Below are 15,714 nucleotides of genomic sequence, written 5' to 3'. Positions count from 1 at the left end.
TCTATGGATGTGACACTTGGACTCTGACCAGGGATCTGAGACAGAGAGTTAATTACTTTGGTACCAGAACTCTTCGGAGAATCCTTGGCTATCACTGGTCGGACTTTGTGTCCATTGAGGGGTTGCTGAGAGAGACTTAAATGAGATTTGTTACCTGCATAATCCATGAGTGTCAGCTGCAGCTGTATGGACATGTGGCTCATTTTCCTGACACTAATCCTGCTCACCAGATTCTCTCAGCTAGGGAGTCTCGTGAGTGGAGGAGGCCAACGGGCTGACCACGAGTGTCGTGGTTACAGCAAGTTGATCGCCATCTCAAGGAGATGGGGATGGGCCTGGCATCTGCCTGGGGGATGGCTCAACGGAGGCCTCTGGAGTACCTGTGGAAAGTGGATGCAGAAACGTGCTGCTCTGGCGCATGCTCCCATACCTAACCTGACCTGACCTCAGTATGGTTACTCCCTCTTTATGAGAGATCAGAGGGAGCTTGCCCAAAGAAGAGGATGTAAAAAGCAGAGGCCACTGACCCATCCATACTAATAAATATGTGTGTGTATGTACTTCTCCTTCATCACTCCAAAAACATGAAACCGAGCAGCCTGAAACTTTACACACATAGTCAGGGAACCCCAAGGAAGAGCAAGAATGAAAATTGGATGTTTACGTTAAATAAAAACCCCTTTTGAAGATATTTAACGGCCTTATTTTTTATATCCTTCATCAGGCGATCCTCGGCCACCTTGCCTTTTATGGGGTCTTAAGGCATTTCTGGGATACCTCGATGGGTTCTGAAGCCACCATGTTTTTTGGCCTGCTCAACCATGCCTTGACCTGGAACAGGTCAAAATGATTTCTTCATGATAAAGTCTGTTTTTTTCACTTTCTTCACTCATATTATCAAATGCCTGTTCATCAGAGCTATTAATCGCTGGATACATCGCAATGCTTATACACGCCTTGAGACGTCACCATTCGTGACTTTATTTCATTTCTGCCCATCTGATAACTTCAAGAATCTCTTAAACCAAGCAAAATTACAAAATTTAAACTCCAGATTTAAACTCAGCAGCATTTCCGACTCCTAAAAAACTTTAAGCAAGCAAGGCGATGTTCCCTTCTTCCCCAGATATACACAAGAAAATGTGAAATTGCTGAAGCATTAAACTTAACTTTTTCTCCTGCTTGGAGAATTACATTGAGTGAAAAAAAGATTGAGTAATGTGCCAAAATTAACCAGCTTCATTCAGCTGGTTTCATTGAGTGCAATGGAAATAACTTATTTCGGTGAAACGAAAATAATTAATCAGCGGTATCGACACGATGGCAGCTGTGCCTGGGTTCTCTGTGGTGAATCTCTGGAGTTAGGAAGGCAAAATAAATTAAATTAAAGATCAACTTAAAAACACAAAGACCGATGAACAAAACGGGAGGATTCGGGTGAGAGAAGCAATTTTGAAAAATTTCAACTCAATTTTTTTTTGTCTGGAATCCATTCCTCCTTTAATACATCTTAAAAATCAATGAGATTTTGAAGTTCAACTGAAACTATGTTTTCCAGGAATTCATCTATGATGTAAATACGTGAAAGTACCTGTATATAAGTGTGTGTGTGTGTGTGTGTGTGTGTGTGTGTGTGTGTGTGTGTGTGTGTGTGTGTGTGTGTGTGTGTGTGTGTGTGTGTGTGTGTGTGTGTGTGTGTGTGTGTGTTTATAAAGCATAATGTAACATTATCTTTGCTCTCACTCCGCCCCCTTCCACGCTCTCCCCCATTCCTCCCCCACCCTTCCTCGCTCCTCTTCCTTGCTCCACTCCCTCCCCTCTCTTTCCTCACGCTCTCTTCCCCCCTCCCCTCCTTTTTTTTTTGTATACCTTGTCGAGGCTAGTGTGGGAGCGAACACACAACGCACATCAAGGGGGCATGAGACAAGAGGGGCGGGAGTGGGAGGGACAAAACAGTGGGGAACAGACACATTAGGAGATCTGTGGAAGGGAGAGGGATGGGATGGGGAACATGGGGAATAGAATATGGACATTACAGGGACTTTCAGGAAGGAAAGCAGGGAATTTGAAGGAAGTGGGCTTGGGTGGATTATCGGGGGTAGTGAAGAGTGAAGGTGAGCAGTGATTCGTGATTTTGGGAGTTTTACCAGAAGGGGGTTGTTGGCTGACCTTGAGCACCCTGAGGAAATGAGGTGGGGACAAATAGTAGAGAGAGCAGGGGGGCAAGGCTGGAGAGGAGACGGTAGAAGACAGAAAGACTACCGACCAACCTGCGGTGATTGAGTGAGAGGCCCAAAGACTCAGCCTCATTGCGGGAGATGCCGATGATCCAAAATGCCCTGGTGTCTACAGCGTGAAGCCGAGAAAGTTGGGAGGCAGGAGCACCAGCCCAGAGGGGAGAGGAGTACTCCATCAGGCTACGGATAAAAGCTTTGTAAGTGGTCAGGAGCTCAGGAGGGCAGAGGAAGGACTTTGCACGACGGAGGATTCCCAGTCGGCGACTGACTTTGGAGGCGAGATTTTTTTTTATATACCCTGGTCGAGGCTCGTATGAGAGCTAACACACAACTCACAGCAAGGAGGCATGAGACAAGAGGGGTGGGAGTGGAAGGGACAAAACAGTGGGGAACAGACACATTAGGCGAACTGTGGAAGGGAGAGGGATGGGGATGGGACAGAGAACATGGCGAAGAGAAGATGGACATTACAGGGACTTTCAGGAAGGAAAGCAGGGGAATTGAAGGAAGTGGGCTTGGGTGTATTATCGGGGGTAGAAAAGATCGAGGATTTGGATGGGGGAAGATAAGAGGTGGTGGTGAACAGCTGTTTTGAAAGCCTGGAGGGAAGAATGGGAAAGAATAGAGTGAGGAAGTTTATTCCAAAGGCAGGAAAAAAGAGGAATGAAAGAGTGAAGATGAGCAGTGATTCGTGATTTTGGTAGTTTTACCAGAAGGGGGTTGTTGGCGGACCTTGAGCGCCCTGTGGAAATGTGGTGGGGACAAATCGCAGAGAGAGCAGGGGGGGCAAGGCTGGAGAGGAGTCGGTAGAAGACAGAAAGACCACCGACCAACCTGCGGTGATTGAGTGAGAGGCCCAAAGACTCAGCTTCATTGCGGGAGATGCCGATGATCTTAAATGCCCTGGTTTCGACAGCGTGAAGCCGAGAAAGGTGGGAGGCAGGAGCACCAGCCCAGAGGGGAGAGCAGTACTCCATCAGGCTGCGGAGAAAAGCTTTGTAAGTGGTCAGGAGCTCAGGTGGGCCGAGGAAGGACTTTGCACGACGGAGGATTCCCAGTCGGCGACTGGCTTTTGAGGCGAGGTTGGAAATGTGGCTTTCCCAGGAAAGGTCATGGAAGATAGTGAGACCCAGAAGCTTGAAAGAAAGGACTTCTTCCAGAGGATTGTTGAGAAAGTGGATGGGTGGGTTTTCTAAACGGTCCTTTCAAAGAGACATAGTGAGAGTGTGAGATTTGTCCGGATTGAAAGACATGTTCCACGTGTTGGACCAGTTTGTGATTTTATCCAGATCTGCAGTGAGCGAAGAAGCTGCTGCTTGCCGGTTTGAGGGATGACCGATGGTACGGCAGAGGGTGGAGTCATCAGCAAAGAGATATAGAGGATTTTCCAGAGAGTCGGAGAGATCAGTGAATGAAAACCAGATAAAGAACAGGGCCCAGAACGCTACCTTGAGGAACTCCAGCCTGGACAGGAAGAGGGGATGAAAGAACTCCATTTAGGGCCACACGTTGACTGCGACAGGAGAGGAAGTCTGCGAGCCATGAGTAGAGATGGCCTTGGATACCATGGGAAGAGAGTTTGGTGAGCAGGGCAGGGTGCCAGACCGTGTCAAAAGCACGTGATATGTCCAGGGATACGGCTCTGATTTCCTGTCTGGCATTGAGGACCTCCATCCATTGTTGGGAGAGCAGAAGCAGCATATACAGGGAAGAGTGACCTGGTCTGAAACCAAATTGATGATCGGAAATCAAGCCATTGGAGAAGAGGAAGGATTTCAAGTCTGAAGCGATGATGGATTCCATAACCTTCCTGATGATTGGGAGAAGGCTGATTGGCCTGCAGTTGCAGGGGTCTGTTTCTGCACCTTTTTATGCAGGGCAGTGATGTTTGCAGATTTCCAAGCAGATGGCAGATGACCTTGAGCAAATGAGAGGGTGAATAGAACAGAGAGAGGGTGAGCAAGAGCAGAAGAGCAGGGTTTGAGGACACGTGGGCTGATGCCGTCTGGACCGGTTGCAGAATCTGAGTCGAGGTTTGACAGCAAGCTCTCCACCTTGTCAGGAGAAAAGGACACAGAGTCCAGGGACAGTTGGGTGCGACTGGGTAAGGTGGGTAGAGAAAGTGATGGGTTTTTGACACAAGATTTAGCTGCAAACACCGAGTTTAGGCATTCAGCTTTTTCACGTGCGGTATCAGCAGTGCGGCCATTTGAGGTAAGGGATGAGATGGAGGGGGAACATACACCAGAAACAGAGGTGATTCGATGCCACCAGGATTTTGAGGAGGGAGAGAGGTACGAGTTTAGACTTGAGATGAGAAAGATGTTGTTTTCTGGCTCTCCTGAGGGTAGATACACATTTGTTCTGAGCTTTATGGAAGGAACTGAGATTGCCCTCAGTTGGGTTTGCTTTCCATGAGGCAAAGGCAAGTTGTTTCAGGACAACTGCCTCGCCACAAGCTTCAGTAAACCAAGGGCAGGAGGAAGGGTCGGACAACTGAAGACGAGAGGGGATAAATCTGTGCATGAGGGAGAGCAAGTTTCTTTGAAAAAATTCCCAGGATGAGTTGATGTTTGAGAAAGTAGTGATAGGAGACCAGTCTGTAAGTTTGATGGCTGCTTGGAGACCCTGCCAGTAGGCTTGAGTGAAATGCCAGACTCGACAGCGGTGAGGTGGTTCTCTGATAACAGCCAGAGAGATGTCCACTTTGACAAGGACGTGGTCAGAAGAACCGATTGGAGCAGAGAAAGAGCAGCAGATATTGTCAGGGAAATTTGTAAAAATCAGATCCAGAAGAGATGGAGTACCATTGGTTGAGATCCGGGTCGGGAAGTTGACCGATTGAGTCAGTCCCAATGAGTCACAGAAAGCTTTTGCTGAGGTGCCATGACAGGTGAGAGAGGTACCCACACCGAGCCAACTGGCATGATGACAATTGAAGTCGCCACATAAGAGGAACAGAGAGTTTGGATGAGAAGATAGAAGATGGTCCATGTTTTCGGATAGTGAGGTGTAGATGGAGTCATCACTGTTGGGTGGACGTTACAGTACACATATAAACATGAGGTGGGAGTGGAAGGGAAGCCGTAGCCAGAGGTATTCCTAGGGGTGTGGGGAGTGAGAGCAGTGCATGGAGAGTGAGGAATAGAGTCTTTGATGAAGAGAGCAACTTCTCCACCAGGACCCAGGCTCAGATCTGTCATTCCGGAGGAGGGAGTAACCAGGGAGAGATACTTGGGAGTCAGACACGTCTTGGGGGAGGAAAGTTTCTGTTCGGCAGATTATGTCTGGTTTGTCAGTGGCAACCTGTATGGAAAGATGTGAAAGGTTTGAGCGAAGGCCCCGGATATTTGAGGTCCACACTTTTAGTGAAGAGGTCGGGGAGGAGGCTTTGGGTGCAGGGGGTGGGGGGGAGTTGGAGGGTAGGACAAGGGTCGAGGAGGAGAGGTAAGGAGGGTTGTTGAAAGAGTGTGGGGGATTGCAGAATAGCTAGGGAGGGGGCCGGATGAGGAGGATAAAAGGCTCTGTGGTGCTGGGACAGAGGGGGGACAAGAGAGGGGGAAGATGGCAGTTGAGAATTTGAGGTGGTGCAGTGAAGAGATGGAGGTGAGAGGGCAGTGGAAGGAGGCAGCTTTGTGGATCAGAGGGGGGGCAACTTTGAGAAGGATGAGTGAGGGGGATGAAAGGTGGGGCAAAGGTGAGGGGGAATTTTTGAGAGGTGAGAGGGAGGCTTGGAGGGAGAAGAGTGGGATGGTTGCTTTGAGAGTGAGAGTGAGGGGTGAGAGGGGTGAGTTGGCAATGAAGTTGGAAAAAAAGAATGGTTGATGGAAAGCGAACATTCATAGCAAACTGTGGTTTTTAAAAGTTTTAGGTCAGAGAGGCGATTTAACACATTTCTTGATGGATGCAATGAAGACGAATTCAGAGAATAGAGAGAAGAAGCGCTGTAACAGTTGGATTTTTTGGGCAAGGAATTAAGGAGAGTTCGAAATGAGAGCAGTCTGTTAAAATCGCAGAAGAGTCGTGCATTATGAAACAGTCAAGAGTACCACGTGTGAGAGAGGAAGATGAAGCATGATAAGATATCGTTTTTGTTATTATTTTGAATGTTTGAGAGAGTTTTCAATAGATTAGGTGATGGAAGTGATGTAGAAAAAAATCGAGGAAGAAGAGGAGGAGGAAGAATATGAGGAAGAAGAAGAGATGAAGAAGAAGCAGAATGAGGGGAAAGGTGGGGGTTTTTTTTTTTTTTTTTGAAAGATAAGAAATGGAGATGAGTTGGGAGATATGGGGGACATTCGGAAAGTGGGGAAGATAGAAATTGAAGGTAATTGGGAGAAAAAATAAATAAAACGATTGCACACCGAGGGGAACCGGTAGCCCTTAAGCCAAGGCCTCAAGCCAAGGCCTCAAACACCCGGAAAGACATCGTCAACAAAAACTCACAAAATAGCACGATTTTTGAAATAAAATCGAACGAGGAACACACAGTAACATGTAGGGGGGGAAAATAAACAGTTAAAATGGGACAAATAAGGACTGGAAACTTATCTTTGAGATCGTCAGCAGAGAGCTCCTTGGGAGACCTCTCGACGCTCTGAACCCGGAAGTAATGAAAGACTCTCCCTCCTCTTCTCCTCCCCCCCCTCGTGTCCTCTCTCTCCCTCCACCCCCTCTTTCTCTCCTCATTTAATGTTTCCTTCAGCGAAGCAACGGGTTGTATTTGTTGGCTATTTAATAAATCTACCATCATGTCACCACACTGGGTATTGTTCATCCATCTTTATTATTTAATTTCAGAATCCCAGGTCATGTGACTCTTCGGATGAGAGAGAACCGAAGAAACCACAAGGTCGGTTTTGGAGATTCTCATTCGGGGATTTGATGCCGTTTTTCAAAGCACTTTGGAAGAGAAATGCAGAATAAACATAAGGTGATGTGGAGAGATGTTATTGGTGGAAATAAAGATTGTAGTTTCCTTGTTTCTCATTGTAGTTCCCATCCCTCTCATGGGAACTCCTCTCCTCTCATGTGAGATACAAAATCCCCCCAGTCACAAGTTCTTGTTGCTGTGGATGTTTCAAGTACTGAAGGTCATAACCAGGTGATCGCAGTGGCCGGAACACGGGCAGACATCCTTGCCTCCTGTCTGGGGAAGAACAAAGACAGAAACTCTGGAGTGCTGGAACCTCGACAGGATTCCTGTCCTGAAAGCTCCCACTGCTTGCTGCCTCCCTCTGGTGTAACGAGGGATGAACTCGATAGATACTGGTGTCTGATTGGTCCTGGAGAGGATGGAATGTGGAGAGAGCAGGTCCTCTCTGTGCTCTCATTCACACCTGGTAAGATCTAACTCGATGACAATTACCACCCAGTTATATCATGCTCCATCATGGTTCTTCATTGTACGAAACCATCTTTGTTCGTAATTGCCCTGAAGATGGCAGCAGCTTCTCTCTCCCTCATCGTTTCGTTTTCCTGGTTAAAAATGAGTATTTTGAAAGTGAAGGAGATGTTTTTTTTTCTTCTAAGATTTTTGATATGACGCATAAATTGTTTAATTGGTAACAAGTTGAACAGGTCTCGTGTTTTATTATTACCATTTATTAACCAATTAGTGCAGTGTAACCTTGGTTGAGTTTCCACATCTTACATGATTGTTATCCTGATGGGTTTTCTCATATAACGGATGTTTTTGAACAGAATATACAACAGATGCATTGACGACAAGGACAACAGATGCATTGACGACAAGGACAACAGATGCATTGACGACAAGGACAACAGATGCATTGACGACAAGGACCCCAAATGAATCCACAGCAAGTGAAGAGACCAACAACCCTTCATCACTCTCTGGATGCCGACCGGCTCTCGCTGCAGCAATCACTATCAATGTTCTCGCTCTCTTCCCATTCACCATGTTTGTTTTCCTTGTTAAACGTTATCGTGAAAAACGTTTGTAGAAACATCTGGAGGATGTGCCAACAAAGTCCTTGATGTGTTTCCATATATCCACATGTGATTGGTTTTTTTCAGAAAACATTTGTTTTAAGGAATGTTCAGGAAGAAATTATTTGTTAAAACATTTACCCAACTGTGATATTTGTTTGACATGAAGCTTATGATAATTATACTCCAGCCTGATTTGCTCTTTCTGTGTGAAGTTGTTGATCTTTTTCAGACTTTATTTATTGTTCTGATTATAAAAGGACATGTTTGTGAGTGACAGCGTGCACATGGAAGGGAATTTATGGTAATATACATCTACGTTATATCATTCAGAAAAATTCAAGCTATACATTATATCATCTAACACACAATTATCATGCATTTAAAACATTTTCATGATGTACTTTGATTATTCATGCTTCATAAATATTATCTCACATTTATATCCACGAGCAGAGTACCCGCCCTCCGGGCGATCTTGTTCCAAGCATGCAACACATCCTTCTGACCAATACCTTTATTGGTGCCTCTGCCTCAATCACTTCCTGCCTGCCTCAATCACTTCCAAAAATAAAAATAATAACCCGGGTCACGTGCGTGAAGCAAAAACATACCTTCTGCTTATAATTCAAAACACCTCATTGTACTGGAAAATGTGAGGACAGGAATACTGAGCAGTACATGGTGGAGACCTGTAATACCTTCCCCCACCTGGTGGTGGCGCTACAAAATATCTTTCATGGAGAATTTGCGTCCCTACCCTCCCCCCCCCTCGACAATCAGCAAAGTTATAAACATCCCCATCCATAAATTGGGGTCATGCTGATCCTATGTAGCAAGGCTGGATATCATAGGCCCAGAACTGGAGGAGAAGTCACCTGACAAACAAACAAGCATACCAGTTGGCTGGGTGTGGGTGTCTCTCTCACCTGCCATGACACTTCAGCAAAGGACTTCTGCGACTCATTGGGACTGACACAATCTGTGACCTTCCCGACCCGGATCTCACTACATCATCTCGGCGGGATCTGATTTTGACCAATTTCCTTGCAAATGCCTGCTCTTCTTCGACTGTTCCAATCGGTTCATCTGACCATCTGCTTGTTAAAGTGGACATCTCTCTTCCTGTCCATGGTGGAGTTCCTCAAGGCAGTGTTCTGGGCCATGTTCTTTTTCTGAACCTTTAATGGAGTTCTTTCATCCCCTCTTCCTGTTCAGGCCGGAGTTCCTCAATCCACGATTATGAAACCTGTTCTTTTTCTGCTTTTCATCAACGATCTCTCTGACTCTGGAAAATCCTCTTCATCTCTTTGTTGATGACTCCACCGTCTGCCGTACCATCTGTCATACTTCATACCAGCAAGCAGAAGCTTCTTCACTCTCTGCAGATCTGGACATAATCACAAACTGGTCCATAAAACAAGCATTTGAAAAACCCTCTACTCGTGGAGGTTTCAAATTCCAAGTTACAGTCTGAAATGTCAGTATGATGTGTCATCATAATCTGTCGCTTCCAATGTAATCTCCAGCTTCTGATGGCCGAATAGTTTTATTTTATCATTTATCTTGTTTTTTCGGATCCACATAGTCACAAACCCAAAGAAAAAATTGATAATGAGAAAATATCTTTCATCTAGAAGTGATGGTGGCCTCTTCTAAAGAGGAGTAGAGCTTTGTGAGGGCCATGGTGGCGACCATAGGGGTCCGTTTTTATGAATTGGCTCTCCGTATTCATGTTTCAGAGGAACAAGGTTGGCATCATTGTAATTTGTTATCCCTGATTATGCAAAAGAGCTAATTAGCATAAAAACGATGGGTATAAAAGGGATTCGTCATCTCTATTGTGGAAATAGTTTTGTTATTCTGACATAAAAAGTTAACGAGATACACTCGGTTAACTTATCGACAGGTAGTGGATAAAAATTTGGACACACCAACGTAGTCACTGAATAGGACGTTGGGCCACCACGTGCGGCCAGTATGGCCTGAATGCGCCATGACATAGGGTCCAGCAGCGTCTGGAATTCTGCAGGAGGGATGCGGCACCATTCTTCCACCAGGAAGTCCATCAACTCACACCTGTTCGATGGAGGTGGAAAATGCTGTCTCAGGTGTCATTCCAGAATATCCCATAAATTCTCGATTGGGTTCAGATCTGGTGACTGAGAAGGCCACGACGTATGGATAACATCGGTGTCATGCTCATCAAACCATTGGGTGACCACTCATGCTCTGTACATGGGGGCAGTGGGGGGATCTTCTCTTGCAGCCATGCTCGCCATGATTACAGGCAACCAGACCTGTGCAGCATTTTTATACATGACCCTAAGCATGCTGAGATGTTATCTGCTGAATGGACACATGGACCACAACTGTTTGGAAACCGTTGCTTGGTGTCCCTCATTTTGCCAGGTGTTATTCCAGGTGTTGCATGAGTTATTTTTCTGTTTTCTGGGAACATTTTCATTCAGTTGAACAGATTGTCCTGGGTGCAGGGGAGGGGGTGTGTGCACGGTGGGCTTCATTGGCCTTTGGCCGATTGAATTTCGTCGAGGAGTGAAGAATGAGTTTAAATGAAGTACTCTCGTCAGAGTAGTATTTCTTTCTTCCAAAACTGTCCTCAAAATACGAGTTTATAACAACAGAGAATCAGCATAATTGGTAGAGCGTCCACTCTCAGTGTGGGCGGTTGGTACGGGCATTGATTGATGTTTCGATTCCAACCCTGGTAAAATAATCCAAAATATTTTAAAAAGAGTATCTGCTGCTTCTTTGATTGAGACTTTGCATGAAAGGATCAATGAGGAGAAGGAAACTCCATTTTATTGGCCCCACTAAGTGCAGAGAAAAAAGTGAGGTTGAACATGATGTCACTTACCCCAAGCTCAGTGGTTGTGCTTGTCCGAAGTTGTTTGGTGCCACCAAAACTGATCAATCTGATGTCTGAACTTCACTCTGGTATTGAGAGTGTTGTGAGATGTGGTGATACCATCTCTGACTTATTTCCAGTTGTTACTGGAGTTCATCAGGGGTGTGTACTGGCCCCTACACTTTTCAGCACTTGCATGCACTGGCTTCTGGGGAGGATATCGGAGAGATAAAGCTGTGGTGCATCATTTGGGAATGTCAAGATCTCTGACCTCGATTTTACAGATGATGCAGTCATCTTTGCGCAGACTTTAGATATCCTTTTGGGGGCCCTCGAGGTGCTGAATGAGGAGTCGGAGCCGCTGGGATTATGGGTTTCCTGGGTCAAAACGAATATCCAGGCTTTCAATGACATATTGGATGCTGCTGTCCTGGCTGTGCCTGTTTGTAGTGAGAATGTTGAGGTCGTGGAGAGATTCACTTACCTTGGCAGTGATATTCATGTCTCTACTGGCTGTGAGTCAGAGGTCAATAGACGTCTGGGTTGGGCCTGGGGAGTCATGGATTCACTGGATCCACTGGGTGTGGTGCTGCCGGTACCTGTGCGGGAGGACGAAAGTCTGAGTCTTCAGGTCCTTGGTGCTTCCAATCTTGCTCTCTGGATGTGAGACTTGGAATCTGACCAAGGATCTGAGACGGAGACTTAATTCCTTCGGGACCAGGTCTCTTCGGAGAATCCTTGACTATCGCTGGTCGGACTTTCTGTCCAACGAACGGTTGCTGACAGAGACTCAAATGAGATTGGTTACCTGCATAGTCCGTGAGCGTCAGCTGCGGCTGTATGGACATGTGGCTCACTTTCCTGATGCTGATCCTGTTCATCAGATTCTCTCAGCGAGGGAGTCTCGTGAGTGGAGGAGGCCAATAGGAGGACCACTTGCCTCATGGTTGCAGCAGGTTGATCGGCATCTCAAGGAGATGGGGATGGGCCAGGCATCTGCCTGGGGGATGGCCAGACGGAGTCCCCTGGAGTACCAGCGGAAAGTGGATGCAGCAACGCGCTGCTCTGGCGCATGCTCCCATACCTGACCTGACCTGGTGGGGATGGAGACCGGATCCTTCATGGAGTCGGGATTTATTGGCACATCTGATGAAATTTAAATGCTCCAATGGCGGTGACGTGCTCCATTTGAAATTGTTTGTTCGCTTTATGTAGAATTTTGATTCCTTGAATCTGCAATAAAAAGTTGTCGAGGTGTCAATTACGCCAGTGATCAATTGCAAAGTAACAGCAGGATAATTATTGAAGGTATTGTAATCGATCGGGACCGAGCGAGGTCAATGAAAACCACGAGTAGAGCACACACACGAATGACCATGAACCAGATACAGTTGGTTGCTGGAGGAGATGTACTGAACAGCACCATGAAAGGAAGTACCATAAGTCATGAGTCCAATCAACTGATAAAAAGCACAGAATTAAATGAGTGAATCATATGAAATTATTGTCGTCCAGAATTATTGGTAATAGCAAAGACCCATTAATAATTCAGTGGTTGACAGGTATCACCCTTGCCACCACTGTTCCATCCTCACAAGAAACAAGTAAAAATAAAAAGTGAAAAATGATTTTAAAATGTTGTTTCATCCACTAATCGAACATGAGTTGTGTGTCCTCGGCCCGGTGTTTTTGTTTGTTTTGTGAATAATAACCAAGCGATGATTTACTGTTTGCTGATCGGGTGAGGATGAACACAATTACCCTTTCATGGTGAACAACATTCCTCATGTTGATGAACAGAGTTAATGTTTTATGTTCTGAATCACCAGGAGATACTTCCCAAATAATTCTCATCATTCTAAAAGGAAGTTTGTGAATCATTCATGAAAAAAGAAGCTTTGTTGAAACTTGTGGTCAGAACTTCCTCATTAAATCATCTTATCTTGAACCACCAGGACACGCACGACCATCTGATGGACGCAACCCACTCCAGAAATAAAATCTTTCTTGTGGTTCGAGTTCAGTCATTCTGTTGCAGTGTTAGGAAATGGCTGGGATGAGGGATTCGCTGTTGGTTTTGATGTTGATTCTTCGACAGTCCACTTGCTTGGTGCAACCTGGGATTACCGTGCTGGGGGTAAACGAGCACACCTGTGTGAACCTACCGTGTGATTGCGGGACTCAGGAATCTACCTGGGTACGGTGGATGAGGGATCCAGATGTGGATGGAGTGGTTGAGAAGCAGATCAGCTGCAATCGCTCCGATTGTTATGATATCGACTGTGATCAAAAACAAAACACAAAGCTGAACCATCATAAGATTCTACCAAACGGAGATCTTCAAATCAGCAGGGTGGAAAAGAGAGATTCTGGTCTGTACAGATGTCTGAATGAACCTTCATGTGGAAGTCTAACGGAGTGTGATTCCACATCATCATTTTGTACTTCAGGAGATCACGAGGAAGAGTCAGTGGAAGATGTTACTCAGTCTTCGTGTGAAGCAGCTCTACTCCTCTACATCTCAGCTGAATCTGGAGGTACACTTCACATTTCAAACTCAGAGATAAAAAAAAATTATCATGGAGTATCGTAGTACTCCATATGGAGGGAGGGCATGGGAAATCAAATGTGTACAAAATGATGTGTTGGATAGTATATCTATATAGAAATGGAAATGAAAGCTGAAGTAAGGAAAGAATGGGGATTGCCAGGTCACGATGGTGATCTTCTTCAGTGATATTGAGATTCCAACAAAAGTGTGTTCTTGAGATCCATACCCTTGTATCGGTTGTTCTGCCAATGGTCCCATTAAATGCCAGTGGAGAGGGTGATTGTGTCGTTTATAACCAATTAAATCAATTTGATTCCTGAAAATTATTTTAGAAACCAGAACGGCACTCAGGAGCATGTATAGTCTTGCCTGATGCTCTCATTCTGAACAAAAATTCCTTCATTAACTGAACACGTTGCTATTATGAACGACTGTGATTATGGCCCATATACCCATTTCATCTATGCACCCAATTATATCACACATTGGCATTATCTGAAGCTTTTTTGATTATTGATTAATTATAAGGACATTAATCATCAACTTTTGTGCATATAAAGGCTAAATTGCATCAATGAAGGTGAATGTGAAAAAAATTCAAACTATATTCCCCATGGCGAGTCAATCATATGTATGAAGTTTTGCATTAATCTGTTTCATGGTTCGAGAGAAGAATATTTTTTGCGTTTACATTTTCAATCCAATATGGCCAAAAGAGCACGTGACCCAAGATGTTATAAATTTCATTCTTCACTCACATCAGGTCGAATGTGAAGTTTCAGTTTTTTTGCTGATAAGGATTTCAATTTAAACAATTATGGCTGGAATGCCACTTCACTCATGACGTCATCGTTATTACCCGAAATACCCCATGGGGTGTTGATAACATATGCCAAGTTTCAATTTTTTTGGTTGAACAGTTTCAGAGAAAAAAATGTCCAATTATTTTTCCTTTAATCCAATGTGGCTGCCACACCATGTGACCCGGAGTTCTCAATAAAATATTCTCCATGGGGAGTCCCTCCACCGATGAAAGTTTCGCATCGATCGGAGAAGCAGTTGCAGCGAAAAAATATGAAGGTGAAAACACCGAAATGTGGACACTCACAGACACACAAACACAGACAGACAGTGGTGTTGCAATGGTCTCACAACCCCTTTGAGGCAAGACTAATAAGTGCAAGTGTCATTATAAAAGGAGATAATCTATCTGTACAACATTTAAGAGGAGTTAGTATTGTTCTGTTGTAATTTGGTGAATAAAGAAACCTTCATCAACGTCACCATATAACCACATGAACCTTCCAGATGGTAACACTGTGGATCTATCAGGATGTTCACAATGGGTTCAACTCTCGTCATCTTCACTATTCTCACAATGACACTCCATTCGCACAGAGATGAAATCAAACTCAGGAGTTTTTACAAAAGGAGGGTTAATTCATTTTATAATATCTATTTATTACCAGGAAAGGAAGTGTTCGATGCCTGTACTCCTCATAGAGGAGGTTTGTCTGGGTGTGTCCATGTGAAGTAAACTCAAAACAGTTTGAAGGACAGACAGGCGGGATGTCTCAATGGAGGGTCTCAGACTTCGACATGCCATGGAGAAAACATTTTTCCTGGGTGTCATGTTTTGTCAGGTCTGGCCTGACACTGGAGGTGCGCAATCGCCTCTCAGCTGTGAAGTTTCAAATTGCCAGTGGAGAGGTTTACGTTACACTACGGGTGTTGGGTTCACAGTACACCACGGGTGATGAAGGTTGTGGTCAAGTTTTCTCGAAATTGTGTGTGTAGTTTCGGAGAAGAGAAGAAATACCTATTTTGGGGGAGTCAAACCACCCAAAAGACCCTATTAATTGGAAGATATTTTGATGCGGTCAATAGACCTTTGTTGGGCATCAGAAATGAAGCTTGTGGCCACGTTTCATAAAAAATTTGTGTTTGCTTCATGTAATAATGACTGAAGCGTTTATGAACTCACTCACTCACTCACTCACTTACAGACACTGCTCGATCACATCAGTTCATCGGACTAAAGTCCAAGTGAGCTAAAAATGAAATTCAGGTTGGATGTGCCGCACACTCAGCTGTTGCTTCTCACT

At 45.0% G+C, this 15,714-nt stretch overlaps 1 protein-coding gene, 1 long non-coding RNA gene and 1 pseudogene across 3 annotated transcripts in view; all 3 read left to right on the top strand.

Annotated features, from left to right (window-relative positions):
• Nucleotides 1-8,755, top strand: part of LOC147031027 (uncharacterized) — a 34,577-nt pseudogene extending 25,822 nt beyond the window's left edge. The window contains exons 4-6 of the transcript XR_015056632.1: nt 7,038-7,089; nt 7,233-7,579; nt 7,941-8,755. The product of XR_015056632.1 is annotated as an uncharacterized LOC147031027 (transcript). The remainder of the gene's footprint in view (nt 1-7,037; nt 7,090-7,232; nt 7,580-7,940) is intronic.
• The window catches only part of LOC147031023 (uncharacterized), a 215,243-nt gene that overhangs the window by 82,827 nt on the left and 116,702 nt on the right, over nt 1-15,714 (top strand). The window lies entirely within an intron of this gene.
• Nucleotides 13,068-15,714, top strand: part of LOC147031026 (uncharacterized) — a 37,091-nt gene continuing 34,444 nt past the window's right edge. Inside the window, exon 1 of the mRNA XM_085875695.1 lies at nt 13,068-13,595. Within this exon, the coding sequence (XP_085731821.1) occupies nt 13,106-13,595 (490 nt within the window). The 5' untranslated portion in view covers nt 13,068-13,105. The remainder of the gene's footprint in view (nt 13,596-15,714) is intronic.

This window comes from Eptatretus burgeri, chromosome 3, assembly GCF_056783735.1.
Source record: "Eptatretus burgeri isolate ZD-2024b chromosome 3, Ebu_testis_v1, whole genome shotgun sequence".
NCBI lineage: Eukaryota > Metazoa > Chordata > Myxini > Myxiniformes > Myxinidae > Eptatretus > Eptatretus burgeri.
The sequence above is the reverse complement of the archived record's forward strand: the minus strand, read 5'-3'. Positions and strand labels throughout refer to the sequence as shown.